Genomic DNA, 26,849 nt, shown 5'->3' on the forward strand with positions numbered 1-26,849 from the left:
GCATCTATCGTTTAGTAATATAAAAGGAAATGATAATTAATTTGAATTTACATTACACTAAGTGTAAAATGTGAATAGAATAATTCACTAAGAAAATTAAAATTAATTTCTCCGATTTGGAATTTTTTTTTTGATAAAATACTGAATGATACCTCACTTCCTATAATGATTACCTTGTGATGAAGGTATATTTCTGTAAAGATATACCTCTCTGGAGAAAATAACCTCCCTTGTAATAATGCTCGCCTGACTGTATACACGAGAGCCACACAAGGGGTCATTTTTCTGGCCTCTTCTATATTAGTCAAGGAAAATTATAGTGAAATTTTTCAAAATGAAAATGACGTTGACTTATGATAATGATTATTTTTAATAACCACTTTTGCTTTTAAGAAAAATATACAAACTTAAAATAGTGGGGATTTTTAAAAAAAAATATATTCACACAAATTTTATAAAGAAATTTTTATGTAATTTAATTATAGAAATTTTTAAGTTACAGGTATAACATCAATTGGAATTTTTGAAACAGAAAAGATTTTTACGATACTACTTTTAGAAAAGCATTCTTGAAGGGGAACCTTTTTTGATGGAAGAGATGTGTAGACAAGAATTTCTATCTAATCGCAATTTTTAAAGGCCATAAAATTATATATTTCAAAAGGGATTTTTTTTTTTGTATTCGATATATTTTTTTTCCATTCATTTTGGTTTTTGGAGTCGAAAAAAAAAGAAAATGTTTTCTATGACTAGCCAATAGAGAAAAGGTTGTGGCAATAAAGTTTTTTAGTATTTTGTAACTCTAATGGAAATCTAGGAATTGGATATTGAAGTTCTAGGACAGTATAGAGAAGGGGTTGAAGAATGATGTGGACCCCCGTATTTCGAACAAAGCAACAACAAATGTTGGTAATAAAATTTCGCGGAAGAAACGCGCGCGCGAGAACCCGAGAAAGGGAATGCTCTCGGTGCCCATGCCCCCAAGGATTTTGCTTTACGATCACAAGAAATGTCTACGCTTTTTCACGCGGCCGCTCCTCCACACCAGCTTCTTCTTCTTTTTTTTCTTTTTTCCTTTTTTTTTTTTTTCTTTATTTCTCTTCTGCTATTCCAAGAAGCGGACCGCTAGTCGCGGTTTAACTAACGAAGTGGCCATTGTAAAAGCCAGTAATTTACTGCACCTAAATCTTGATCCTAGCGAAACTATATATATATACAAGGTCAAGGAGTTTAGCTATCCTCCGGCTCTAATATCTTGTGTTTCAGAAATTCTACAATACATTTTTAATATATATATATATAAAAAAAATTATTTCGATCGTTATTTATTTATTATTTTTAAATAAAATTAATATTATTTATTTTTACAGGGTTGCTACGCTTTTTAGATAAATGGAAAACATGGAAAAGTCAGGGAATTTTATTTAGTAGGAAAAAAAGGATAAAACACCTCGAAAAAAAATTAAATCATAAAATTCATGTGATTCTTCTTGATTGAGCTAAAATTATCCATACTTTTATGGAGTATGAAAAAATATCATAAGTTCTGGAAAAGTCATGGAATTTTGTTCGAGAGAAATTTTAGCATATTAATTCAAAAATTAATTTCTTTTTTTCAGAAATTAAAAATATCCGGAAATTTTTTATATTAATAATGCACATTTGATTTTTAAATTGTCGAGCAAAGAAAAACATTGAATGTGAAATATTTTAATTTGTAAATAAGTTTTTTGACGATAGAAATTCCTTAAAGGAAGAAATTTTTTTTTTTTTGTTGTTTAACTGGTTTTTATGATGTTTAAATTTTTCAAAATGAAATTATCATTCTCTCCACGCAGCATCACATATAGTAAATATATATAAATGACTCACGCGGGAAAACCTCACACCTTGTAAAAAAGTAACTTTAACTTCTTTTGAAACAACTGACAATATATATATATATATATAAGTGTAGGTACATATGAGTATATTCAGACTCATTGTGTTACAAGGGAACTATTCAAATTTATCTTTGCAATGCTTATCTCAAATATATGTAAACATTTTATTGTACAGGGTGATTTTTATGATCCGGATCCTCTAAAAAAAAAATTTTTTTTCGTTTTTTAAACAAAGATAATGGAATTTTAAAAAAAATTCTTTAGGAAGATAAAAATCACAGGGGGGATGTTATTAGAAAAAAAAATTAAATTAATAAATTTTAGGATTTAGAAAAAAATTTTCTCAAATGGAATGTTGCATGCATTTTGAAGTGTCGATTACATCGGGAAACGTAATCAGTACCTGCTTCTCTTGATTCAAGACCCAAACCGCGATAAATTACAGTTGTGGTTTCTAACCCTTAGTGTCAAAAGACGCATGATCCAAGTTCCTTTGCAGTAAAGAATGATGATTTATTCTATGAAGTTCATGTAACTTATATATGATTTATAAATAAAATTACATTTACTCTTTTTTTTTAAAATTCGAAAATTTGGATTTCTTTTCCGAATTGGAAAAAAACTTTGAATTTTCATTATTCTAAAATAATGAAAATTAACTAAGTTTAGAATATTTCGATTTAAATCAAGAGTACTGTAAGGAGTTCAAAAAAAAATTTTATTTTTAATTTTTATATATAGGTATGTATATGCAATTTCTCAATGTGACTTGGCGGTCAAGGCTCCTTCATGAGAGTCATTGACATCACAGTAGAATGCACTTACAAGAGACTGATGTTGTTCATTTACAACGAATGTTGAAAAAAAAAAATAGTTCATTGACAAAATGATTTTCAACTTTTGTCTGTTTTTATCAAACTCATCGTTCAAACTAGATTATTATTTTTTTTTTTTTTTGCTCTAAACAAGATTCCCTAATGTTCGAATCTTTCATCAATCGAATCGATTCATCAATTTTTTTTTTCTCCCGATTCATTTCAGCAGATCATCCTTATTCAACTTTTTTTTTTCTCACTTTTCTTCATTTTTATCTTTTCCAATTAACTCCAACTGGTTTCTATCTATTCTTCGATCAATTCCTATTTCTTATATTTATATCCGCATATATAAATTAAATTTCTAAATCTGAAACAATTTTAATGAATTTATATAAAATTATACTAATTCAAATTAGGTGAATTTTTTTTACTAAAATGAGAAAGAATTTTTTTTTCCATGTTATCGAAAAATGAGAGAATGATTTAAATTGTTGAATCCAGAACGTTGAATCAGCGTTGCAACATTCTACTACCCTACTATTGCTATGCACGACGCAAAAGCGTCATTTCCTGCGACTTGACTTCCGGCCGCCGGAAACGTCCTTCCAACTATACCTGAATCGTTAAATGATTAAATGACAGCTATCCGTTTATTCTTCACCTTGAGATAAAAGGACCAATTTCTATTTCTCTCGAGACAGAAGAGGGAGAGGCTATTTTCTTATTATTATTATATGAGTGATTACACGAAATGGTTGTTACCATACAAAACCTATGTTTAAATTCTACATTTTTTAAGTAACTGACATATTACATAGCAATCCCTTTTGAATCAAGAGAGGATATATTAGATTTCAAACAACTCAAGGGAATTGCCAAGAAATTATAGCTTAGAATCTTCTCTTCTTCTTCTTCTTTCAAAGAAGAAATGTTCAAGTACCGACTTCTACGTAAACATAAAAAATTTATATTTCTTTTAGTGTGAATCATTTTTTTTTTTTCAGAAAAAATATTTTCCCAATGGGGATTTTTCTTTTAATAGAAAATTTTTATTATAAAATATTAAAAAAAAAAAATATTTGTTTTTATTTTTTTAGTAATCGTTATGGTTTGACAAATGAAGATCTCAATAGACGTTGGAGTAATCCCGATTCAAATTTGCATCCAACAATTTATCATACAAAAGGATTGATGGAATATTGTGCGAGAGTATTGTTTCGGCCACCACATGTATTTGTCGACTATCATGGACATTCACGTAGGAAAAACATATTTCTTTTCGGTTGCTCAAGGTCTGGATCCTGGAGTGCCGTCGACAGAGCGAAACCGGATCAACCGGTACACTATTTGGTGAGCTATACAATTTATAAAAATGATCAATTGAATTCTATTATTTCTTCATATTATTATATACAAAAAAAAAAGTTAATATTCTCATCAAATTTTATTTCAATTCATTTGTGATCAATTTTGGAAATTTATAATAAAAAAAAAAAAATCAATTAATAATTTACCATAGATGCTGCCGTACTTGATGCAAAAAATTTCTCCAGCTTTTGCATTATCTTTGTGCTCATTTAAAGTGGAGAGACATAAAGAATCGACAGCAAGAGTGGCCATTTGGCGACAATTAGGAGTAACAAGGTAAAAATAGAAAAAAATATTTTTAAGATATTTTAATGATAAAGAAGAGATAAAATACTGTTTTTTTTCAATTTTTTGAAGGAGCTACACAATGGAAAGTAGTTTTTGTGGCTGTGATCAAGGACCATTGGCGGGTTTTCATTTGGATACAAAAAATTTGAGAGATATTGGTAAAGAATTTTGCCAAGCGCTGTTCTTGATGAAGGACAATAATCAAGATTGGTCCTTTGAAAAGTATGTATTAGACAAATTTCAATTTCAATTAATAATTTAATAATCAATTTTAATTTTTAAAAAAGAACCGTTTTATCAAATAATTAGGAACTTTATAACAGATATACAAAAACACACTTTTTTTTTACAAATTAATTAAAGATAATTAATTAATAATAATAATTAAAGAATATTGTAATTCCTTTTTTCATGAAGAAACATTGCACGAATGTCCGAGGATCGACACTGTTGCCCGTTAAAATGTATTTTGAAAAAATCAAAGCAGTTCCATAAATGTATTCAGGATAAACATGCAAAACAACACATTTTAGGGATCCCTTAGTGTTTATTCGTCAAGTAAATTATAGCTTGATTAATTAGGTACTGGCAAACAAGAGCTTAGTTTAACACACCAGAAACTAAAAAAAAAACTGCTTTTTAATAATTTTTCAAACTAACAATAATCTACTCTTGACTCACAATTTTTTACTATTTAATATTTTTTTTTTTTTAATTTAAACATGTTTCACTCATTAAATATTAATATTTAGTTAGAAAATAAAAAAGGTTCTCGAATTTAAGCTGACATTTAAAAAACAAAATTCTAATTTAATAAATTATAACATTATTAATGAATTTAAAAAAATATGTTTTAAATTTTGGATTAAAGTAAAATTACCTAGTACGCTTCTATTTTTTTTAAATAACATATTTTTATCGTATATTATAATGAAATAATAATATATTTTCTGATTTTATTGACGATGTTTTTCTCAAATTTTTTTCAAGGATTCCTATGGGAGAAACTGTAATTGAAGAAAGAGGCTGTATAGATGATGATGATGAATCTTCTATTTTAGAATCGGAAGAATCAGACTTTGATGATTAAATTTTCTAAATTTCTAGTAATTTTCACTTTTAAAAGTTAGAGCATCTATAAAAGAAGTTTATATGTTACAAGACGATTTTTTATTACATATATTATATATCTATGAGAACCATTGATTGTAAGTTTTACAATATTAAATGAATTCCATTAAAATAGAATAGATTAAATCTATTAGTGTTTAATTTATAATGATAAATAATTATCTACATTAATCTGTGATTGAATAAGGACTTTAACTAACAATTCCGAATTTCATTGAGGAAAAAAAGGTTAAAAGTCTAAATTAAAAAATAGTGAAAATTATAATCAACGTTTTAAAAAGTTTTAAAAATAATATTGTTTAAAACCAAAATCTTCATGTTGATAACAATAAAATGTGAAAATTCGCAATTATTTTTGTGGAATTATGTAAATGGTTCCCGCTTACATCGGATTTTTCCGATCCCCTTGAAATCCGTTATACGTGCGGGTTTCACTGTATTCCATTTAGATTTCACGTTAAATAAAAACTTTATTTCAAAAAAGAATCACTAGGATGTAAACGCATGAATAATTACGATTAAAATAATTATTGATATTTATTTAATAACTTCTTCTGTAAAAATACTATTTTAAACTCTTATCCAAAGAATTTACAAAGTCAAATAATAATTCACTAAATTATTTAAATACAAACATATAACGCATTTATATTTTCATATATAATACTTTCTTTTTTTGATATTCAATTAATTCCATTAAATTGTATTACTAATATACAAATCAGTATTATAAATTTAGTTTAAAGTTATTGTCGGAAATATAAAAATTTTTAATTCAGATATATGTTGGTACTTAATAATGAAAAAATAAAAAAAACAAACTATTTTGTCATGTGAAATAGAATCATATTGATTCTGGACCGCCAGCGATCTAAAGAAGAAAATTTATCTTAATGTAAGATTTTTTTTTATCAAATGTCGGTACTACATGAATATTACAAATTCTTTTCTAGACTCTTATTTTCTTCCATTTGGTCTTCAGTTTTAAAAAGAAATAGAAAAAATTCTCTTTGTTTTCAATTACACACACTTTATAGTGTGGTAAATTTCACTAAACATGTCATTGTTATTGATAATTTAATCATTACTTTAATAATTATCTAAAAGAAAAACAAATAATTATAGCAGTACAAATGTACCTTGTTCTAATTAATTACTTTAGATAATCAAATTTTCTAATGACAAATACAAACTATAAAAGTAAAAAACAGATTTTTAAATTTTGCCTCAATTCCATTATGTAAACCTAAAGTATACTATACTTTTCGTTCAACCTTACAATAAACTATTACATATATTATATTTAGTTATTACATTTAATTTGACTATTTAAAAATCAAATATTAATTTATTTTAACTAAATAATAATTATTTTTGGTTAAAATAAATACTTATTTGATTTTTTTTCACCTGTTGTGCCTGCAACTAATTTTTCTTTCATATAATAAAAAAATGTTTATTTCTCCAACGAATATGCAAATAAATTGGTCGTTTTCAAAAACTAAATATTTATCACTATATATATATGTATATTGAAGAATGAACAGTATTACATTCTTTTCTATTTTTTTTTTAAACCAACAAAACTTAATATCAATTTTTTTTTAATATATGTATATAGGAAAATTATTTTCGAGCATATGTGACGAAAATGTAAAAGTTTTTAGTAAGGTTGTTGAAATTTTTTAGTTTGAATTTTGATTTGCTCGTAAGTCACCCAGAGAACGATGTTCCAAGAAACGAAACGTGCAAAACTCGGTACGAAACCTTTATAAAATGCTTGTGGACCCTCATTGATAAACATTCGACTTGCAGCATCTAGTGCACTTTTATATTCACCCGGTGCACTATTCATGTAACGTGTTTTAACAACATCAACTGGACTTGCTGCAATTGTGGTACATAAACCAGCAGCAACTGCTGCTGCTAAATGACATGGAATACCATCTCGCATTAATCCATTATTTAAAATTAAGTCCTTTATCACGTCGTAGCAAACAATTTCGGCGACGTTTACAATAACATTTCTTGAGACATTGGGACCCGTTCCTGTTTCAATAAAAGAGATTTTTAATATTCTATTTTCTTTTTCAAAATTTTATTATCTAAAAATTTTAATTTATTAAACGTGTCATACCTTTCCATAATCCTCGAACACCTTCTTTAACAGCAATATTTTTGTAAGCTTCGAGAGTTGATTTATATCTTACAGTGGATTTTCCATTATTTCCAGCTTGAAGTCGAATTTTCACTACATCAGTTGGTTGTGCAATTAAAACAGCTAAAGCTCCAGTTGTGATTCCAGATGCTATTCGTGTGAATATATTCACAGAATTACCTGACAAAAAATAAATATAATCCAATGAAAATAACAATTTTTTTTTTTTTTAATTCAAATAATAATTTAATTTACTGATTTGAAAAATAATAATTTTTTATTAATGAAATTGAATTGAAAAAAAATTTATTTTATAAAATCAGTAAACTTTTTAAGTGAGTAAAATTTGTTTTTTTTCAGAAAATAAATTATTCTTAATAATATTCTTCAATAAAAATTTTTATCAAGCCTTTTTTTCCACTTGTGTGAAGAAAGTTTAGAATTTCATTTCACAATAGTCTCTAAAAGAACTGCATATTTGTGGAAATTTGAGCAATTTTTTTTTTTTTTTTTTTGGCAGTACCGTTGGTAGATCCAGCATAGAAGTTCTTCACATTGTCATATAGGCCCAATCTGACACTTGCAAAACACATCTGTCTTTGGAGTCCCGCTGAAAGTCCTCCATACAAGCTCCTGAAGTTTCAAATATATCCCCTCACAATTTAGGAAAATGTCCTTTGGCACATTTTCTTTTGTTCTATTTTTTTTACCTCAACCTTATTTTTAATTTTTTTTTTTTTCAGAAATACCTTTTTTTTCTCATTAAAATTTTCATTTAATAATATAACTTTTTCTTTTATATTTACATCAAATTTATAATATATTTAAAAAAAACAGAAAATAAGTAAAGAATTTAAAAAAAGGTTTCTTATTCTCTTAATTTTATGATAATTTAGTAAAAAAAAAAAGAGTATTCAACCCACCATTACATTGATTAAAATATGAAAAGTAATGAAAACTCACCTTACACCTTCGACTCTCACGATGTTTGTTAATGTTTGCAGTAAACCTGGTTGGGCAGTTCGAATTGCCATCACTGAACCCTCTGGGGATGCCATAAGCATTGCTGCACGTCCTTCACCAGCGATCTTAATTATAATAAAAAATTGTTAGAAATTAATAATAATTAAAAACATTTTTTACAATGTTTTTACAAACTATTAAAAAGTACTTTAGATTGACAACAAAATTAAATTTTATTAATAAAAATAGAATTATATTTATTATAAGGGTGATTCTCTCAAAAAGAACAAATTATTTGTGCACAATTTTTGTTAAAAAATAATAACATTAATTTCAATTAATAAACATTCTCCCAGCCATAAGATAAAATTCAACAAATTTTTATGGGATCACTAAAGAAAATTTCAAAAAAATGGCAAACAACTGAATTATTGAATGAAAACTAGTGTTAAAACTCCATTCCGTAACATCAGTTTTTATTCAATATTTCAGTTATTTTACCTTTTTTTAAAATTTTCTTTAGTGGTCCGATTGAAAATTGTTAAATCCTAACGTATGGCTGACAGAATTTTAAATAATTTCAATTAATTTTCATATTTTTTAACAAAATATCTTAAAAGCGTAATTTGTCCTTTTTGAGAGAATCACCCATAATTATAAAATCATAAATAAATTGTATAGTTTGGGTTTTCAGATAAGAAAAATAATTATATACCTGCATACGAACTTTGGTCGTGTCTAAAGGAAACGTTACCAAATCTGCAAAACAAGCAGCGGTCCCTGCTGTTAATAGCTTAACAGCAAGGGGTGTATTGTCTGCTTGCACTTCCATCTTCATTTTAATCTTTTGGGAAAATATTTTTATGGGCTTCACAAATTTGATTTTAAATGATTTTTAAATATCTTCAGAAGAGGAATTAGTGATAAATTATTATTATTATTATTATTATTATTATTACTATCCTCTGATGTGAATGTTTTGTTTCTTCATTCACAAAATAAATTATACACACAAAAATTTCGATTTTGTACACTATTTACAAGTCCTTTGATTAGGACAAATTATGATATTTCAAAGAATCATGAAGTATTTAAAAATTATTTTCTCTAAAATGATCTGGGAAAACGTAGAGCCCTCCTGCCCGCAGGCATTCGTCTTTATCTTCCTCTTGATGAATTTCCTTAATCATACTCTTCTGTAACAAAGAAAAATTTTCGTTTACATTTTATTTGTAGTACCAAAAAAAAAAAACAGAGAGAAAATCTGTTAATTGAAAAAAAAATTGTTTAACTCGAATTAAAAAGAAAAAAAAATCATTTTTAAAAATTTCTATTATATTTCATTTTTAAAATATTTTTTATTGCAAATTTATATAAGATCCTAACTTGTTGTTATTTTATAAACAATTGTTTAAATTGGCATCTATTTTTTTCATCGTAAATAAAATCTAAATTCAAAAATAAACAAAAACATTACTAATATTATGTCTAAAGATATTATTTTCAATGACGCGGAAAAATTGTATTTAGTTATCAGTATAGTTATTTAACTATCCTTTTGACATATGTTATCTCCAGACGTCACGTGCATTTTGCTTTATCACCAGATTTTAAATTCACACGACTTAAAAAAAATTACTATTTAATTAAATATTTTATATATAGGTATATATGCAAAATTTTTAATTTTATACAAAAATGTACAAATTAAAAAGTATAAAAAATTTCTTTTGTAGTTAAAAATTTTTTTCAATAAAAAATTTACAAAATTAAGTATGACGTCAGTTTAAATAGTTATATTTAATTAAAAGTTGTGAGACAAAGAAGAGAATATGGTTTAGGATACAGTTTAAAAATAGGCTGGAATTTTGCCAAATAGAATATCTTTGCGAAAGCCACAGTTTTCCAATATTCTCAATCAGTTCAAGTTAAAGTTCAATTACATTTCAATTTCTTTAAGGAATTTATCTACTTTTTTTTTATCATACAGGTAATTTTTACAAAATATTAATATATTATAAATTAAAAATATTTTTCAATTTTCTTTAGATAAAAAATTTTTTTCATTTAAATTAAAAGAACCCAAATTTACAAAATTCTATTTAATGAAAAATAAAAAAAATTTCTTTTTATTTCAAATAAAATAAAATTTCGAAATATTATTATAAAAAAAAAAAAATTTGATTTGTTTAACGGGTTACAAATATTGTAAACAATAATAGAAATAAAATATCAAAATAGACATGAGTTTTGATGAAACAGCGAAAATTTTGTTTGGGTACAAAGATCACTGTCAAGTAAGACATCTCATTCAAAAAGTATATAGTTGTTTTGCAAGAACAAAGTCCAAAGCCAAGTGTCTTTGTATATACATATACATCACCTCTCACTTTTCTTACAAGTCATTTTTCAATTTTCCTCTATATATAACAGTAAAAGGTTTTTTTTTATGCACTTATTTTTGAAATAACTCCAAATTGTGCGAGCAAATCAGCCATCTCGTTTAGAAAATAAAATTATTAAATAAAAATAAAATTTTTAATATCATTACTATTATTTTATTATTTATATCTGAAAAAATATATTTTTAATTTTCCAAAAAATTATATGATTCACTAATATTTCCCAATAACATTTCCCAAAAAGATTGAAAGATGATGTAAGTGGGTCATGAAATATAGTCATTGGTCAAAAATAGATTTATAATCACAATTAATCGAAATATTAATAGTAAACTAAAATATTACAAAATCGATTAATTATCATGAAATTTTTCTAAACGACATTTTGTAAACAAAATAATAACAAAGCAAAGTTGTTAAAATGAAAATTTTTTCTCTATTGAAAAATGTCCTTCAAATAAAATAATTGTAGAACCAATAATTTAAAAAAAAAATACAACTTGTAATAATTAATGGAAATTTTCTATAAAAAATAAAGTATAAACAAAGAAACTAGAAGATATTTCTTTTGTTCACGCGCAGCTGTTCTGCCTCAAGACAGAAAATATTGATCACAAGTCCCCATATAAAATATAATGTTCTAGATTTTTAAATATTTTTACATAAATTTTTTTTTAAATTACGAATATTTGTCATAAAAAACAGGAAATACGCGCACATTTCAAATATTTGAACTTTAACATAATATTAAACATTTTGGAGTCAATTGAATGCAATGCACTTTTGTATAATAATGAAGTTTGTTTTTCATTTTCCTACTAATAGAATTTTACAAGAATAATAAAATAATAAAAGAAATAAATTTCATCAAATATTTTAAACAAAAATTAAAAAAAAATTAAATTTTGTTTATATAAAATTGTTATAAATTATTAATTTATTTTAAATAATTTTGTTTTATTTAAATTTGAGTATTTTTTGTTAGAAATAAATAATAAATAATTCATTTCATTTATGTTAGAAATATTGAAAAATAGTAAAAGAAAAATTTAGTAAGGACTTACCAAGTATTCAGGAGCTCAGTAACTACACAACTGTAATGCTTTTTGCTTCCACCGGTCTCGTGTTAACGCACCCAATAGAATACGGTCGAAGGTTGCTTGGTGTTCAGCCAATGACGTTTTAGAACGTCACTTTTGGGGTAAATTATAGGGAAAGAAGCTTCACTTTTAGGTATACCTATTAAAGATCGATCAGAAAAATTATTGTTTTGTATTATATGAATAGGAAAAATTTCCAATACTTTTATGTTAAGGTTGTATTGTCAAAATTTTCCATTATAATAGAAAATGTGAATATAAGTTGGAAAATTCCACTGACCAACCCTTATTGCCTCATGTACTGCTAAATCACTAAATATACCAATCCAATTATCAATCTGATAATAGCAAAGGTTGTTACGCAAGAAGAAGGTTTTAATTTTTAATTATTTTTTTCTTTGCAAATGAAATAGAGCTATTTTTAATAGTTGATAGTTTATTGATGTCTAAGTACAGTTTTTTTTTTTTTTTTTATTAAGAAAATTTATTAATCCTTTATTTCTGTATATTAAAATCCGGAAATAATAATAAATTATACAAATTAGATTAAATTAAAACCATAATTATTAAATAAAAAAAAATATATATATTGTTTATTTAAATACACAAATCACCATTTCAAATGATTATAAATAGTTGTTTTTTCATTAAACTGAATTAATTATACTCTCATGCAAATTATTATTATTAATTATAAACTTTTTCATTTTATCAAAATAAAATATTTTATCTTTTTTTAAAATAATTCTAATTTAGTGAAATTTGGTAGAATTTTACTAACTGAAATTATGTTGACCATAAAAAAAAAATGAAGGATATCGATATTGAAAATAAATGTTAACCAGTTACGCATAAACGACCTTCGCACTGTTATTAATTAGATCTTTCTTTGTGCATATAAAAGACGATGACCTTCAATCTTTGCGTCTCATTGAAATGGTGTCTGTATTATTTGATTGACAATTGTTTCAACCCAATAGACTTTGTACATTGTACTTAAAATCATCAATTTAGAAATTAATAACTGTTATTTAAAAAAAAAAAGAAGCCTTTGGGAAATTGAACCCGCGATCTCTACATTATTAACGCGACCCACTAATAATTTATTATTTTTTTTAAATAATACATTATGTTTGTTATACAGAGACTCAAAACATGTATGTCTTCGAGCTGAATTGAATTTTTCAAATCAAAATTTTTATTTTGTTCTGAAACAAATATAAAATTCCCTTAAATACACCATCGAATTACAAATATTTTACATATTAAAGTTTTTTTTTATTTCAATCATAAAAAGTGATTTTGTTTTGAAGAAATGAGTTTAAAACATTCAAATAAGGTTAAATGAAGTCATATTCTTGTCTTAAGTCAAATGGAATGTCCTTTCTATCCAAAGTGCATCCTAATGATTCTTTAATAAATGTGCAATTTTGAATTAGAATTCTGTAAATAAAGTAACTATCATTTTACTTTTATGAGCAAAATTCATAAAATAAATGTAATTCGGTTTTTTTCTAAGTATGTTGAAAATTAATATTATTGAAATAAAATAATATAAGTTTAATTTTATTCCTTTAGTGGTAGATTATTTATCTAATACTGAAAATGAATAAATTTTTAAATTCAATTAACAAAAACTAAATTTATGAAAACAATTAATGAATTTTTAATATGAAAAGAAAATTTTTTATATTACATGTCATTGATCGCGTCTTCAGGTATCACTTTAGCTACTTTACGATATTCTTTTATTAACGTTTTTGGACACTGCATCTCTGTCCAACTTACTGGTATCATTGAAACACCTGGTACAAATAATATTAAATTAATTTGAAGCATATTTTTTTATTATTTCTTAAAAGATTAACAAAAAAAAATGTACCTTCTTCACTGTGAGCTATAACAACACCCAGTTCATTTTCTGATGTACTGAGTTGATAATTATGTGCTTCCGTCATTGGTAACTAAATATTCGATAAGGAATTTTTTTAATAAAATTTAAATATTTAAAATTTTTTTTACTTAAAAAATTAGAAAAATAATTCCTTTTTCTTATAAATTCGAAAATTACTGTAAAAAAATAATTTTTGGTAAAAATTAAAAAAATTGAAGAAACAACATATTAAAGGATACAACTCGTGCTAAAATGATGTCGCCAGGTCGAAATGATTTGTACATTTCGATTTTATCCTTTTCAGTTGCTCTTACATCGTCTCGACGTAAAACTCCCCGATAAGGTCTTGTCAGAACTACATCACCTATACATTTTATTGTACATTTACACATTCTTTGATTGACAACTGTTATCATTGCTGTCACAATATCACCAGGTGCAGGAACAATACTTTGCTCCATTACCGTATGCACTTCTATTCTGTTTATCTAATTAATATAAATACAAATATTAATATATACATGATATAAATATAAAAATATTTATATTATTTAATATTATTATATATAATATTAAGTTATAATTTAATTTCTCACTGAATTACAGATGATAATTATACTCACTTCCTTTTCTTTAATTACTTTAACAAATCCAGCTAATTTTGAATAAATATAACCAAGCTGTTCATATGTTCCTGAACCAGGTAAATTTCCCTTATCAGCTACAGATAATCTTTGCCCTGAAATAAAAAATTATAATTTAATTTACGAAATTTAATAATCTCATTTTTTGAAATTTAAGGTTATGTTGTACAAGAGAAAAAATAAACTATTTTTTCTAATGATAAGTAGTTATAGTATTAAAATTAAATACTAACCAGGTACACAAATAATCTCTGGTATTTCTAGCATTTTCTTTATTTTTATTTATTTGTATCCCTTTTTATTAAAATTAAAAAGATTTCCACATTCACTGAAAGCACATTGAGTTTATGTTTGGTTATGTTGCTCGGAGAGCGCTTTAAGGAGCAAAAATATAGCTGAATCGTGACTGGAGTACCCTAAAGCAGATCTTGCAATTCAGCGCGAAATTTGAATAATCATTGAAATGAAGAAAAAAAAGTAAATAAGTAAAATGTTTTAAGATTGTTGTAAAACGTTTCTTTTTATTAATTTTTATCTTTTTAATCACGAGGCATGAACGGAATATTTTGGCAATATTTTAATAAATATAAAATCAAGTAATGTAATAATAATATCCACAATAGCATGTATATATAATTTATAAAAGCTGTCGAAGCAATAACATTTGGCAAAGAAGCATCAATTTTTTTTATCTCTTATAATTTTTTTCCAATATCCATATTGAAAACAATAATTTTTTTTTTTTAATATCATTCACTTCAATTTGCGATGATAACGTCTTACCATTAAATTTGAAGCAAAACTTTTAACGATAAAAAATGAGTTTTTTCAAATTTATAATTTTATAATTAGCTGTATATAGATTATAAGCAAATATTTATCACATCTAGAATATAATTACATTATTACTGCAAAAGTAACAGAAATATTATATTATATTACCTCTGTAAAGTTTGTGATTAACAATTAATTAATTTTTCTATTCATATGGCATATATATATATAACAAAAAATGTAATTAATTTGTTAATTAATTACATAATAAATGTTAAAAGAAAAATAATAAACATTTAGTCTCACTGCAAAAGTATTATATCACATCTACAGATAAAATTTTCAGGACGTGTTTTTTTTTTTTTATGAATTTCGTATGAAAATTTTTTACTGAAAGTAATTTTTCGGACGTTTACTTTATTTTCTTGAATGAAAGAAACAATTTTTTCCCCCACTTGGCACTCGCTTTCTAAAATTTGTTAAATTAGCTAAATTTGATTTAATTAAATTTCATATAGCAACTAAATTTTATTTAAGTTAATTATAATTCTATAAAAAATTTTTTAAACTGAAATAAATTTCTAACTTTTAATAAGTTTTTTTTTTTTTTGTTAATTCTAATACCTTAGAATAAAAGTCAATATTTTTTTTTTTAACAAAAGTACTTTTTTTTCTAGTACGTAATAAGTTTATAGAAAACGAGTCTTTACTACGCGTTTATCTTTGTACAGAATGACATTTTTTTTAAAGCAGTATTTTATCGAACTACAAAATTCCTGGCTATATAATATATATTTTTTTTTTTGAATAGTCTGTAGAATTATACCATCAACTTTTTCATATATGTTTTTGGTCCAGAATGACTTTCTAATGAATGATTGTAAATATTTTCGATATTTTTTTTTTTCGATATTATATGTACTATATTCTCAATATTAATTATTATTTCCGATATTTGATATTGTATAATAGATAAATTCGATAATAGTAATAGAAAATTACAAATGTAATAATTTTAAAAAAAGATAAAATATATAGTAAATTTTATAAAAAAAAAAAAAATGTGAGCGCGGTTTATGGAGCAATCATTGTTTTATATCAATGGACCTTGTGCGTTAATTTTATCGAATACTATCGTCTGATATTTCCCCCATTTATCTGAAATTTTAAAGCATATATAGAAAAAATCTGCAGTATTTTATACAAATGAAATGTATAAAATTTAAGCTTTCGGAAAGCAAACTTCTCGTGCAGTTTGTCCATTTTCCACAAGCCAAACGCTTCCGCTTTTTCCATTATTTAATACGTGGATCAAAGCTTTTGCCACGTGTTCAGCTCTAGAATATATATTTATTTTAATATCTAAGTAAAATTATAATTTTAATTCAATTATTTAATTGAAATACTCACTTTTGAGAAACATCGGAAACTGTATCTCGACGCCAAGCATCTTCGTACCTAGGTGAAAGTAATTGTTTTCCAACATCGCGAACTAAATTGCTGTCAGTGGCATTTGGACAAAGAGCCATTACTCTAACGCCGGTTAATTCCACATGATACTGATCCTAAAAATTAAAAAATCAATTAATTTAACACAATTTTAAATTCAATCACTTAAAATGATTTTTTAATTAAATTAACTTCAATTAGAAACATCATTGTGAAATGATTCTTAAAAGATGGATGACAAAATTTTTTTTTTTTAATGAATGGAAATAAATTATTATTACAAATTTGAAAACTCACACCAAATGCTCTGGTAAGACTGACAATTGCAGATTTAGTGGCTGAATAAATTGGAACACTAACGTATGGATTTATACTGCAATTACTTCCGGTATTAACCACAACACCACCTCCATAACCCCTATCAATACCTAAATATCTTTGTGCCAAAAGTGTTCCTCGAATTACTCCATTCTGATGATAAAAACATAAATTAATATTTTTCAAATTAATTTTTATAATAAATAATAATAATTTTTTTATACTCACAAGATTAATGTCTACTTCTAGCTCCCAAAATCTATCGTTCATAATTCCTGCATTATTAACAACAATATCAATCTTCCCATAAGCTGAGAGAGTCGCCTCGAAAGATTCTGTGAACATTGAATAAATATTTTAATTTATTAGTATTAAATTATTAGTATATATATATATAAATAATTCTAAATTTACCTTCAAATTGAGAATAGTCGGTAACATCACAGTGAGAAAACATGACTCTATTTTCGCCATGTTTAGCCGCAAGTGTATTTACTAATTCTTCACCAGCTTCATTGTTAATATCACAGATTGAAACCTGCGAATAAAATTTAATAGCAAATAGAATTAAATTCAAATTTTCCGGCGCACTCAAGCAAATAATTTCCAAATAAGCTTGGAAGAAAATTCGCTTCACTGGCTAAACGAAATTACACTTTCAGAAATTGATTTAAATAGCAATTTATTTTATCCTTTATTGGACAAACAAAATAAAATTTTTTTTTATTCTATTTTTTCGATAACGTTTAATAAATAAATTTTTGTCATAAAATAATTTTTAAAATAAATAATAAAAATAAGCCATTTTCAAAATTAGAGAACGAAAATAAATAAAAAATTTAAAAAATAAAGAATAATAAGTTAAAAGTAAAATACACAATCTATTAAAAATATTATACCTTTGCTCCTTGATTTAATAATTCCTCGACATACGCCTTTCCAATACCGGAAGCTGCCCCTGTTACCAGGGCAACCTTCCCTTTTAGTTCCATTATTTATAAAAAAAAAATTCTTACACTTCTGATCTGTAAGAAAAAAAAACGAAGTAATTAAAGACAAATTTTTTTTTTTTTTGATATGTAACAAACAACAGTAATTTCAACTTTACTCCCGGCGAGAATATTGATAAGAGAATTATTATTGAATATTTACAGTGAATTAAATACACTTGACAAGTGACAGCAACTCGATGACTAAAGCCACAACATAGACATTATCTTATATTCATTCTGTTCGTCGTGGCGAGACGCGCAACAATTTTCTCCTTTCACCTGACCTGATAGTGACACTTTAACGAAAATTCGTAACATGCAAAATAAAATTTTAAATTCAAGAAAAATTTTCAAATTTTATTTTATATTTATTTTAGAAACTCTTTATTTTTTGATTTAATTTTCTCTATTAATTTTTAATAATTCTTTTAGTTATCAATTTTCTCGTAATAAAAAAAAAAGGAATTTTTGAAAACAAGAATAAAACATTTTTTTTTTATTGATTTGAATATAGTTTAATTAAAAATATTTTCACGTGACTTGTTTTGAATTTTTAATAAAGAACAAAAATATATAATAAAGAATAAAAATTCAATTATGGTAAAATTTTCTCAAAAAAGTATATATAATTTTGCATTTCGACCCTTACACTTGATTTCTTTCAACTTCTTTTTAAAAGAAAAAATCTCTTTTATTCTCTTCAAACACCTTTCACCCATTCACTTTCATAAAGCAACAGAATAAAAAAGAAAATGTAAATATCAACCCTCAATTCTATTTTAATTATTTCACATCAAAAATTTCTAATTTAATAAAAAAAAAAAAAAAAAAGGAATAAAAGAAAATTTTGAAAAATAATATAATACACACCAAAGAAAAGTCTTTTTGCCGGTAAATTTTTGCACCCTTTCGCCGGTTGTGTTTATGAAAAGGCAACGCGAGCTAAAGTGAAATTGCCAACCCCTTTTTTTGTGAAAAAGGAGAAAGGTCGGAATAGAAATAATATAGAGGGATGAGGAATGCTGTAAGGGTTGCACTTATATGAAGCAGGAGAGACAGGAAATAAAGGTGTGGTTTCCGGCATCAACTATGCAACCTCGAAGCTCACTTGTGTGACTAGCTTATGGTATGGCACCCACCCTAAAGCATACATATAACATCGTATTGATTGGGCGTCCCTGCGTAAAACCCGTTAAAATTCTCAAGTTGACGCGTGCGTCTATATAAGAGAGCGCGAAGGATTTGCGAATTTCCTTTGAACGTTCAAATTTTCCCGGGTAAAAATTAACTAACAATGCCGGGCAATCATTTGGCAAAAAATAAAAAATCCCCTTTTTTATTTTATAGAAATTTTTTGATTTCTATTTTTAAGAAGAAAAATAAAACAGTTTTTGTCAGACAAATTTGTTTTTAGAAAAGACCAGACAAATTTTATATTTAAATAGAAAATATTATTTTGGTCTGGACAAATTTGAAAAAAAAAATGTTGAGCAAATTTATTTTTAAGTAGAAAAAACAAAAAACTTAATTTTTAAGTAGAGAAATTTAGTTTTCGTCGGACTAATTTTATTTTTTAAAGAAAAAATTAGTTTACTGCAATATAAACTTTTTTCAAACATTTATTTTTAAGTAGAAAATGCATTTTCTGGTATGAATAAAATTTTTAATGAGTGAAATAATCAAATTGTATCTTTAAGTAGAAAAATCCGTTTTTATCAGACAAATAATTTTAATAGTGGAATAATTTCCAAGTAGATAAAATTGTTCTGGTCAGACAACATTTTTCAATCATGTAATTGTAATCAGAAAAACTGTTATCATAATTCATAATTGAAAAATAAACATTTGTGTAACAATGAAAATAATGAATTGTAAAGCCAATAAAAGCGTACCGTGACGTTTAATCGATATTCAAAGGCGTTGATCTTGGAAACGCTCATTCTATGATGTAACGAGAGACGAGTAAAAAAGTTTCCAATTTCGTGTAAACTTGTCAGTTCTATCGTGTCCCCCTTAAAACTCATGGTATCATCCCAATGAGCAACATTTTAGCCATTATTGTCATCTGAAAAAAAAATTTATTTTTATTATTTTTTTTCCACATTTGTTAATTATTTTTTTATTTTTATTTTTAAAAATTATCTGAGGAAATAAAATACGTAAAGTAGCGTGAAAAGGTACTGAAAAAGTTACACCGCGAGAAATATAATATACATAAATATAATAAAAATTCTTTTGTCTCTAATTTCAAAAGCACTTTCCCCGCAGATGAAGTTGTTTGTTAATATGTGGTGAAACAAGCGTTTTCTTACAATTGTCTAAGTCGTCATCTCGCAAGAAATCGGATATAACATGTTTCTCTGACGTATAGCTAAACATGAAACGAGTGCGCGTGTGTCGTCCGCATTACATTCAGAGAGTATCGGTCATTGTAAGATTAGATACGAGACCAGAAGACACTGATAAAGTTATTTTCACTCAACACCTACTTAGACACTTGTCGCTTTCAAGTCTTCTTATTAATTAAGAAAAAAATCAAAAAGTAAGTAACTTCAAAAAAACATTTTTTTCGTTAAAATACAATTTAAAAAAATATAATTATTTTCATTCAAATTACTTTACATTTAGTAAATGAAATTTAAAATTTTTTAAATTCAGTTAAAAATTCTCTATTTAGAATTAAAAAAGAAATTAATTGTAATTTTTATTTATTATAATTATTGAATTGAATTTTCAGTTTTTGGATAAATTCCTCAAAAAATTCTAAAGAGTCTACACATATAGTAAATCGAAGATTGTAAACATATACGAAGAGGAAGATCAAAAACCGGAACGGGAAAGAAGAAATGTAGCGGAAAGAATTTGTTCTAGAAGAAAAATACTAAAAGGCGAAATTGTAAATAAAAGAGAAAAAAATTTTTTTTTTATCGTAGTGCAAGGGAGAGTTTACCGATTCAGTCAAGTGCAAAGAAAAGTGAGTTTCAATCCAAGTGGCATGCGGAAATGGGAAGAAGTTTTCAAGATCGCTTTCGGCAATGGTTAATAATAAATATTTTTCTCTTTCAAATTGTTATTGCATACGAGAGCGATGATCCTTATTTTGAAGCAAGACGTGAGTAAAAAAAAAAAAAATTCTCATTTCCTTTCATTTATTATTAATTATTAGCATTAATTTATAAATAAAAGTAGCAATATTAATAATAATGAAATTAAAGGTAAAATAATATTTAACTAACAAAAAAGTAATAAAAACTATTGATAATTTAATTAAATATTTGAATTTATGAAATTCTCTATTTCGTAATAATAGATAAATATAATTATTTTATAAATGAAAAATAACGATTTTCAAATTTTAATATAGAAAATAGAAAAATAAAATAGAAAATATTTTTCAAAAAATTTATTTTCTAAATAAATTCGTAATATTTCAACTATCAAGTGACTCACGAATATTTTTGTCCTGCATTTTTTTTTAAAAGCTTATTTGCCAGATCTATACATGTACATATATGAATCCAATGCATCGTTAACTACATATATGGCACAAAGCGTAATACACTCATTCTTTTAATGATGTAATAAACGTTTCTTTTCCAATGATTTACGAATTTTTTTTTTGTAACAGGCCATATACATTATAAAACTTGAAAAAATTTGTTTTTATAATGAAAATTCAACTTTTCAAATGTTAAATTAAAAATTTTATCATTCAAATATAAAAAGAGACATTTTTTTTTATTCAAATCAAACATAATTTAATATTAATGTAATGTAATGTATATTTGAAAGAGAACAAAAATTCTTTTTCTCCGCATTTGCCGATTCAACCATGAAAACGGTTTCGCGATTAAAAAAAAAAAAAAGGTTTTGACCTCAATAAAAAAAATATATATTTAAAAAATTCTATACCCAGAGGAACTTTTTTATTTGAAATAATTTTTTTTTTTTTTGTTGGTATTTTCTTAAAAGAAAAAACTGATTTTTCGAAAGAGTATATATGATCTCATTTTGTTTTAAAGAAATTACTGAACCCTTAAGTGTGACATCAAGTAGGTGGAGAGTTGTTAAAATTTAATTTCTAAACAGAGTCAGTGACATAAAATTAAAGTGCAACAAGAGACTTTTCTTTGACAGACGATCCTCGAGAAAAGAAACTCGATTCTTAGCACGAGATCTAAACGCCCGTCCAAGCCGGATCTACGCCTTTGCTAAACAGGGTCGGATTTGTAAACCTTCATACCATAATATTATTTCCCACGATCTTTTCCGTTATCATAAAAAAAGATGTTTCCTTTCCATTGTATAATTAATCACTATAGCGTATTTCATTTTCATCCAGAAAGGCAAATCCCAGGCTTTAAATTTTTTATCAAATTCATTTTCATCCAGAAACGCAATCCCAGGCTTTAAATTTTTTGTCAAATTCATTTTCATCCAGAAACGCAATCCCAGGCATTAAATTTTTTTTTGTCAAATTCATTTTCATCCAGAAAAGCAAGCATTAATTTTTTGTCTTCATTCTGAAATTAAAAATTGAAATTAAAATCTAATTCAATATTAAAAAATTAAAAAGAGATTAGTATTTAAAATAAAATCAATGAAATTATTTGATTTAAAAGAAAACTCTCAACTGGATTTAAAAAGTAGATATTGTGTTCATAAACAAATGATGTATAAAGTTTCCCATCGGATTCATTGTTATGATTTTTTTTTTCTCACATTGAAGGAAGAAAAAAAATACACGAAACGAAACGGTACATTGTGGTATAATATATAATTCGATGCTCAACGTGAAAAAGTAATGTCAGTGATTCTTTCTTGTATATATATATATATATATATATATATATACAAAGAGCGAATAAGGGGTCCCTTAACTTTAATCTACTGCGATGTAGTTCTTTTTTTTTTTTTTTCTTCCATTGGAGGGGACCATCGAGAGGGCCTTGTGGGAGTCCCAGTTTGTCTTTCCGAGTCTGAGCGGGTGGTACTGGGTACCTATAGTACCTCGAGAGAACATTATAAGAGAAGAGGAGGTACTGTATCGGACCTTGCGTAACGCGGATTATTTAAACTGGAGTACTAAACGTTTTTATTTATATCGACGACCTCGATCTAAAACGACGTACATACGTTAACTCGTTAACACCCGCATAAATATAATCAAAGAGACTTTTTATTATTCCTTAATACAATATATATTTAAAAAATTTTATATATTCCTTTCAAAAGATTCTTTTCAGTCGGTCCGTATCTTGGGATTTTTTTTTTTTTTTTTTTTTAACTTCGCCAAAAAGGTATAATACAGAGGAGAAAAAGAGAATCGTCTCGGCTTTTACCGAGAAACAATGTTACCAAAGTTCTCAAGTGTGGAGGATGTTCAGTGACGGTGACCGAGTCCTGTGTACTTTTTTCGGAATTCTACTTATCATCGCTCACTTTCAATTTGTGTCGGTCTACTCGTTCATCACTTTCGTATCACATTGTCCTGATCGAAAATCACTTCGTATGTAAAATTATATATTATTGTCTCTTCAATAATATAATTATAGAAATAAGAAATTGATATTTTTTTGCAAAGAAATTTTTTGCTTTGAACGATAAAAAATTAAAAATTTTACAATTAATTTAGAATGAGGGAAGGATAAAATTAAATTTTTGTACTTTTTTTTTAAAGGAACTTTTTGTGATTTAAAATTATTTTCTGATCAATAATTTTTGTATTTGAAAGCAATACTATTTAATTGATTTAAATAATAATTATTTGTCTATAAAAATAATTATTTATTGATAAATAAATAATAATTAATTAATTGATACAAATATTGTTTTTCATTAATTTATTAACTAATTAATAGAAGTAATCAGTTTATAATTTAAATTAGAATAAAAATTTTAATTCCAATTTTTGCGAAAAGTTATATATATATATGAATGAAATTTATGATAATATTTTGTAAAATTATTCATAACTTTATAATACTATAATCAACTGCTAATGAAACTTTACATGAACAATTATTAATTTATTTCTCTAATATCATTAAAATTCCACATTCAAGACATATGTATACTATTAACGTAAACTTAATTCAACTGTAACTGAAGGTTACAGACATCTGTTTAATGTTATGTAAATTATATATTTTATCGAGAAATTTTTTTTTTGTAATTAGTTCGCACTGTTTTATATTCTTTTTTGTTAGTTTCTTCACATTATTATATATTAATTATTAAATGCAATTGTGATTATGAAATAATCTTCTTTTTTTTGTATAAACTACAAATAAATTATTTTTCGTTATTTTATTTTAAGATAATTAATTATTATTTAATAATTACTTTTTGTATTTTATGCTTGTAATAATGAGAATAATAATTTTCCTTTCAGGAATTTCACTTCCCTGTCAATATGATTCGGATTGTTTAGCTGTTGAAAATGCTATTTGCGAAAGATCAAATTCCAGTTGTTTTTGTAAATCGCATTATGTTCTTTACAAAAATCGTACTCACGTCAAATGCTTACGAGGTCAGTTAATATTATATTTTCATGAAAAAAAAAAAATTAATTTTATAATTATTATCACGATTAAATATTATAATTATTTATAAAATTTGAAACTATTTGAAATAGTGGCTCGTGCATTGGGAGATTTATGCGAGGAAAATATGCAGTGCCAAGTTAAATTTGGAGCTGAGGCAGAATGTCGATTAAACAATTGTCAATGTTCTCCAGGATCTCGTTTCATCGGGGACAGATGTTACGAAACAGTAGGTAAGCGTATAAATTTTTTTTTAAAAGGTAATATAAATGTAAATAAATAAATAAATTTTTTTTTAAATTTTCATTTACAGGATTGGGCGAATATTGCAAAACGTGGAGGAATTGTTATGTTGAAGGTTCAGAAAGTGCCTGTCAAAATGGACGTTGTGTGTGTCACTATCTTTTTCATCCAAGTCTCGATGGAATGCGATGTGTCAAAACAATCGGTTAGTTTTTATTTATAATTTATAAAAAAAAATATTTTTTTTATTGGCATGGATTTTATTAAGTACCAAAGGCATTGAACGCCTTCGTAAGTGCCATTCATAATCCTGTAGAAGCAGACGTGAAGCCATGTTACAGGGGTTTTATGTCAGAGGCTTTACTATTTTTTCCGTTTGTTATATTTTTAATTTTGTCATCTATTTTATTAATTGTTTAAAATTAAACGATAATTTAATTAATTTGTTTTTTTTTAACAGCTTTGAGGGAAAATTGCACAAGTACCGAGGAGTGCGCTGTTAAAAATTCGAAATGTATCGGAGAATGTCGATGTGACATTAATCATGTGATATCTTCGAATAATTCAATGTGTTTAAAAACTGCTAATGCAATTGGTGATCCCTGCGAAGAGGATTTACAATGTCAGGATATTAATTTTTCAAGATGTCATAGAGGAAAATGTTCGTGTTTAAGGGGATATCATCGACGTTCAACTACTTGTCATCTTGACATTGGTGAGAAAAAATTCATTTACATTTTCTCTGATTACAAAAGCAAAGATTAAAAGAAAATTAGAATTTTAGTTTTCATCACTTTTAACAATTAAATGTTTTTAAAAATTTTTTTTTTAGGATTAAATAAACCATGCGAACATCACGCACAATGTGTTACATTAACAAATATGGATTCCGATAAATTTTCACCAACAAATGTCGATTGTATTGATGGTATGATATTTTAGTTTTCAGTAAATAAAAAATAAAATTGAATTACTCACCTAAATAATTGATTCTATAATTTTCTTTTTAGGTATTTGTTCTTGTTCTCTAGGACATACACTGACATCACGTGGACTTGACTGCATTGGATATGCTGAAAATGGTAAATAGTTTAGAATATTGATACAATCTTAATGTTAAGAAATAATTAATCATTATTATTACCTTTAAAAATTATTATAAAACTACTTTAACTATTCTGATTCACATCTAGAATAATTAAATTAAATTCTTTTTATCTAATCACTCCATTGAAAGTTCAATTATCATTTGATCTTGTAACTTATATGTTCTCTTGGAACGACGAGATAGAATCATTAATAAAAAAAAATTTCATTTTGTAATAAAAAAAATGTGTGAAACAAGTCAAAAACATTTGTTATTAAAAAATTAAAGCTTTCTCAATTTTTTTTGTAACAAAGAAAATCGAAATCTATATAGCAATTCTAATAAAAAAATTTTTTTTTGTTCTAGGAGCATCGTCTTGGAGCTTAAGTCCTATTATTACTTTAATTATCACTGCCTTTATAATTATTAAGTAAAAGCAAATCACACGTAGAGAAATTGATCTACTTTATATAGTGAAATTTCTTAAAACTTGACAACTTAATTTTTTTTAACAGCATTTATTTAAACACTAAGAATTATTATTTTTATAGATGTCTAAAAAAAATTGTTTTCACAAATCAAGTAAATCATTTTCTTCGTGTAATGAAGCTTTAAAAAATCGTCGATAATGACTCAGGTTAGCTTTTTGCGTATATTAGCAGTATTTCATAATGCATAATATATAATTCACCAAAGCAAATATAGATTTCTAGAAAAAGAGATATTTACTATAAATTTACTATTTTATAGGACACAATAGTCTGAGTAGACTAAAATCTATAGCAGTACAAA

At 25.4% G+C, this 26,849-nt stretch overlaps 5 protein-coding genes across 10 annotated transcripts in view; 2 read left to right on the forward strand and 3 right to left on the reverse strand.

Moving 5' to 3' along the window:
* Positions 1-7,200, forward strand: part of LOC127276589 (cytosolic carboxypeptidase 1-like) — a 24,294-nt gene extending 17,094 nt beyond the window's left edge. Inside the window, exons 15-19 of the mRNA XM_051297132.1 lie at positions 3,799-4,051; positions 4,221-4,345; positions 4,427-4,579; positions 4,775-4,939; positions 5,348-7,200. Of these exons, the coding sequence (XP_051153089.1) occupies positions 3,799-4,051; positions 4,221-4,345; positions 4,427-4,579; positions 4,775-4,901 (658 nt within the window). The 3' untranslated portion in view covers positions 4,902-4,939; positions 5,348-7,200. The remainder of the gene's footprint in view (positions 1-3,798; positions 4,052-4,220; positions 4,346-4,426; positions 4,580-4,774; positions 4,940-5,347) is intronic.
* Positions 6,007-12,237, reverse strand: LOC127276596 (mitochondrial uncoupling protein 2-like). Its single transcript, XM_051297147.1, has 6 exons — positions 12,076-12,237; positions 9,325-9,805; positions 8,610-8,734; positions 8,170-8,279; positions 7,626-7,826; positions 6,007-7,537 (listed from the first exon to the last, which is right to left on the reverse strand). The coding sequence occupies exons 2-6, from the start codon at positions 9,445-9,447 to the stop codon at positions 7,152-7,154; spliced, it is 945 nt and encodes a 314-aa protein (XP_051153104.1). The 5' UTR covers positions 9,448-9,805; positions 12,076-12,237; the 3' UTR covers positions 6,007-7,151.
* Positions 10,515-26,777, forward strand: LOC127276594 (prion-like-(Q/N-rich) domain-bearing protein 25). 3 transcript variants are annotated; one of them, XM_051297145.1, is made up of 9 exons: positions 10,515-10,599; positions 20,920-21,294; positions 24,577-24,714; positions 24,820-24,960; positions 25,041-25,175; positions 25,431-25,685; positions 25,803-25,898; positions 25,981-26,052; positions 26,424-26,777. In XM_051297145.1, the coding sequence occupies exons 2-9, from the start codon at positions 21,186-21,188 to the stop codon at positions 26,489-26,491; spliced, it is 1,014 nt and encodes a 337-aa protein (XP_051153102.1). In that variant the 5' UTR covers positions 10,515-10,599; positions 20,920-21,185; the 3' UTR covers positions 26,492-26,777. The 3 variants fall into 3 exon arrangements, with proteins under 3 accessions (XP_051153102.1, XP_051153101.1, XP_051153100.1); XM_051297144.1 differs by lacking the exon at positions 10,515-10,599 and adding an exon at positions 20,579-20,724; XM_051297143.1 differs by lacking the exons at positions 10,515-10,599; positions 20,920-21,294 and adding an exon at positions 23,150-23,691.
* LOC127276600 (exosome complex component CSL4) lies at positions 13,437-15,048 on the reverse strand. The gene is made up of 6 exons (XM_051297153.1): positions 14,883-15,048; positions 14,629-14,744; positions 14,245-14,493; positions 13,994-14,075; positions 13,808-13,916; positions 13,437-13,554 (listed from the first exon to the last, which is right to left on the reverse strand). The coding sequence occupies exons 1-6, from the start codon at positions 14,914-14,916 to the stop codon at positions 13,452-13,454; spliced, it is 693 nt and encodes a 230-aa protein (XP_051153110.1). The 5' UTR covers positions 14,917-15,048; the 3' UTR covers positions 13,437-13,451.
* On the reverse strand, positions 16,241-20,584 carry LOC127276597 (15-hydroxyprostaglandin dehydrogenase [NAD(+)]-like). Of its 4 annotated transcripts, none has more exons than XM_051297150.1 (8): positions 20,495-20,584; positions 20,075-20,247; positions 18,090-18,215; positions 17,605-17,728; positions 17,419-17,525; positions 17,170-17,343; positions 16,834-16,988; positions 16,241-16,760 (listed from the first exon to the last, which is right to left on the reverse strand). In XM_051297150.1, the coding sequence occupies exons 3-8, from the start codon at positions 18,180-18,182 to the stop codon at positions 16,646-16,648; spliced, it is 768 nt and encodes a 255-aa protein (XP_051153107.1). In that variant the 5' UTR covers positions 18,183-18,215; positions 20,075-20,247; positions 20,495-20,584; the 3' UTR covers positions 16,241-16,645. The 4 variants fall into 4 exon arrangements, with proteins under 4 accessions (XP_051153107.1, XP_051153105.1, XP_051153106.1 ...); XM_051297148.1 differs by lacking the exon at positions 20,495-20,584 and adding an exon at positions 20,342-20,485; XM_051297149.1 differs by lacking the exons at positions 20,075-20,247; positions 20,495-20,584 and adding an exon at positions 19,053-19,313.
* Positions 26,778-26,849: the final 72 nt, after the last annotated feature.

This window comes from Leptopilina boulardi, unplaced genomic scaffold, assembly GCF_019393585.1.
Source record: "Leptopilina boulardi isolate dan_hultmark-lab unplaced genomic scaffold, ZJU_Lbou_2.1 LbouV2_150, whole genome shotgun sequence".
NCBI classification, from domain to species: Eukaryota; Metazoa; Arthropoda; class Insecta; order Hymenoptera; family Figitidae; genus Leptopilina; species Leptopilina boulardi.